The sequence below is a fragment of the Nanorana parkeri genome, unplaced genomic scaffold, assembly GCF_000935625.1.
Source record: "Nanorana parkeri isolate BGI_ZX_2015 unplaced genomic scaffold, ASM93562v1 scaffold1772, whole genome shotgun sequence".
In the NCBI taxonomy this organism is placed as follows: domain Eukaryota; kingdom Metazoa; phylum Chordata; class Amphibia; order Anura; family Dicroglossidae; genus Nanorana; species Nanorana parkeri.
The window spans coordinates 218,868-222,121 of NW_017308040.1; the positions used below are offsets into that span (position 1 = coordinate 218,868).

Consider the following 3,254-nt stretch of genomic DNA (forward strand, 5'->3'; position numbering starts at 1 on the left):
GCTGTGACAAACTGAATGATGGGAGATGTAGTTTGCTATGGGGGATATAGCAGCGAGCACAGCCCTTTGAAATAATCAGCTAGCTCTGTATGACTTGTGATCAAAGCCGGTATTCTGTAGCAGAGGTACACTTATTCTTAGAGGAAAGAAGCATTTTTATGCCTACGGGACATTCATTGGGTTTCCTGCCAGATGTAAAAAGGGCACCATGAGAAAAAACAGACCAGTCACATGATCAAACTAATAAAAATGATGGGACAATCGGGCTGCATTATAACATCAATCAAGTGTCACAGCGGGCTCACACCACCATCGGAAATATCACCGAGTCTGGTCTGGTGCCATCGCACTGTAAAAGCAGCTGAATTCAAACAGGACCGGCGTGCACATGAATGAAATGTCTGCTATAAACCACCACCGGGCAGAACACAGCCTTACACTCTGCATGGCCTCCATCAGCAAGCTTATTCTTTGGATCTGCCTCATCATCATCATACAATGGAACATAGTCCGTCTTGTCACAGCTCTCCCCGATGAGATCATCATAGGGCTCCGCCTCCAGAGAGCTGATGAAGTCCCGCTTAATTTCAGGTTCAATCTCTGGTGCAGCGTCCTTTAAGGCATCGCCAAGTTCCAGGTCGGCCATTGTCTACTTCTAGGTCTGCGGAGATAAAAAAAAAAAAAACAAGATGGGGTCTCAGAAACGGGGTGCACATCTGCATAGCCAATGCTTATAAAGTAACGATCAATTAACTCCAACACCGCCTTACGCCAACTCAGAGATCGCAATAAAAACCAGAAAGGACTCAAGTCCCTATGCAAAACAATTTCACTGGAGTTTCACAAACTCCAACTGAATGGCATTTAGTTTGTTGTACATCATGAATTGCCCCGTCACATTTTATGTTTCCTCTGGTGATCTCCTGCAGCTACTTCCCGCCTACAGGAAACGCCAGAAACGCCAGCATGGCAACTTCCCGCCTACAGGAAACGCCAGCAACGGCTGCATGGCAACGTCCCGCCTACAGGAAACGCCAGCAACGGCTGCATGGCAACGTCCCGCCTACAGGAAACGCCAGCAACGGCTGCATGGCAACGTCCCGCCTACAGGAAACGCCAGCAACAGCTGCATGGCAACGTCCCACCTACAGGAAACGCCAGCAACGGCTGCATGGCAACGTCCCGCCTACAGGAAACGCCAGCAACGGCTGCATGGCAACGTCCCGCCTACAGGAAACGCCAGCAACGGCTGCATGGCAACGTCCCGCCTACAGGAAACGCCAGCAACGGCTGCATGGCAACGTCCCGCCTACAGGAAACGCCAGCAACAGCTGCATGGCAACGTCCCACCTACAGGAAACGCCAGCAACGGCTGCATTGCATTGAAGCACACATTTGGTCCTTACCAGCCATGTGGCAGGTGACAACACAGGAACACAGTTGGTACAAAGGACAGCGTAGCCATCCTATAACAGGAAGTGTATGAAGTAGCTTCACGGCTGTATCACCAGGTACACTTTTAATAAAAGCTACAGAAAAGGTCATTTCCGACGACCTCTTGTATAGTGTTCGTTGGAATGTACAACAACATTTTTCATATACTAACGAACATCTACCTTCATATATGGAATCTAAGATTGCTTGGGTCATCAAAGAAACCAGCTGTGTTTAGAAGTGCCGGAGGCCATGGTATTCATCCCCGCAGAAGGTATAGCAAGCGAGAGGAGGAATCCAATCTCCTGGAAAGGCGTTCACGTATGGCACCCTGTGGTGTTGATAGGGTTATATGCACATTGGGAAACACCCTCATAACCAAAGGACAAGGTGTTGACCTAGACCAGGGGCAGGCAACCTTGGCTCTCCAGCTGTGCTGAAACTACTAATCCCATAAGGCATTGCAAGCCACAGGCAGAACCATGATGGGATTTGTAGTTTCAGCACAGCTGGAGAGCCAAGGTTGCCTACCCCTGACCTAGACCATAGAATGACCTGCAGTACGACGGTGCCCCCTGCTGGAGGACTTCAGTGCATGATGACAAATCTTTAAAAAAAGGAGAACTATGAGGCGAGTGAAAATCACTCCTCATAGTTGGAGCCGACGTATGACAGTTCGGCTCTATAGATGGGCAAGTGAGGGAACACATACCGTTGCTCGCTCACTTCTCGATCTCCCTGCAGAGAGCCGTGACTGTCACTCACGGCTCCCTGCAGAGATTCCCCCCCTCCCCTGTCCCCCCCTCCCCTGTCAGTCAGGGGAGGGGGCGGGAACAGCTAGCTCTGCCACTAGATAGGCAGAGCCAGCTGTCAATCACGCAGCTGGGTGGATCTCCACAGTTATGTCAGGAACTGTCCCGACTGTGCCGGTCTCAGTATATTTCGAGCTGTAGCCCCCTATATACTGAGCCTAGGGTGACGGGAGGACGCTAGTTTTTGTCCTCCCGTGACCCTCAGGAGAACTATGGGGAAAAACACTTACGTCATAGTTCTCCTTTAAGGAAGATGCTGATTGGCTGAAAGACCTAAAAGGGGCATTGGGACTTCTGGGTAAAGGGGTGTCTGTGTATGAATGGGTCATGTGTATTATAAAAGCCAGTGCTCAGCCATATTGTGTTCCCTCTGATCCCAGCCAAGACCTAGAACCTGAGGACGGACTTTCTACGTAAAGTATTCTCTTTTTTGTGTCGTCTTAGTGATAATTCTACATTTGTATCCATTATCTTCTACTATGTAATTTTATATTTCTGTATAAAGATGACCATCACTTCTTTTAGCCTTTGTATGGTTATCATTGGAAGCAGAGAATAGCAGGTTTGTTTATTTCAGGAAGGGACAAAAGTTACACAGTGGTATGACAGGTTATAAGATTGTAGTTACTGGACAGACGGACACACCACAATGTAATACAATCTACACTTTGTGCATTGAATGAATGGCTAGGTCCAGGAAGTGTATGTACAACGAGCCAGTGACACCTGGCCTCCATGATGAATAGGAGGTGTGACTGACCATCAAGAGTCTGACAAACCACAAGTCTGTCACCTCAGCCCCAATTTTTGGTTGTATTTTATCCGTGTCCCACGCAAACCAGATTTTGGTCACAGTTTGGCCTGTTTGAATGTCTGCAAACAAAATTTTGCAGCCCTTAAAATCTCTGAAATTGGGAGGAAAGGGAGATAGCGGCGTCATTGCTGGTTATGCGTCATTTGTTTTACTAGAGACAACTTGTGCAACAAACATGTCAGACTGCCGTAGAT

The 3,254-nt window shown here is 48.3% G+C and overlaps 1 protein-coding gene across 1 annotated transcript in view; it reads right to left on the reverse strand.

The window, feature by feature from the left end:
• Positions 1-662, reverse strand: part of LOC108799626 (microtubule-associated protein 4-like) — a 1,661-nt gene extending 999 nt beyond the window's left edge. The window contains exon 1 of the mRNA XM_018571518.1: positions 441-662. Within this exon, the coding sequence (XP_018427020.1) occupies positions 441-646 (206 nt within the window). The 5' untranslated portion in view covers positions 647-662. The remainder of the gene's footprint in view (positions 1-440) is intronic.
• Positions 663-3,254: the final 2,592 nt, after the last annotated feature.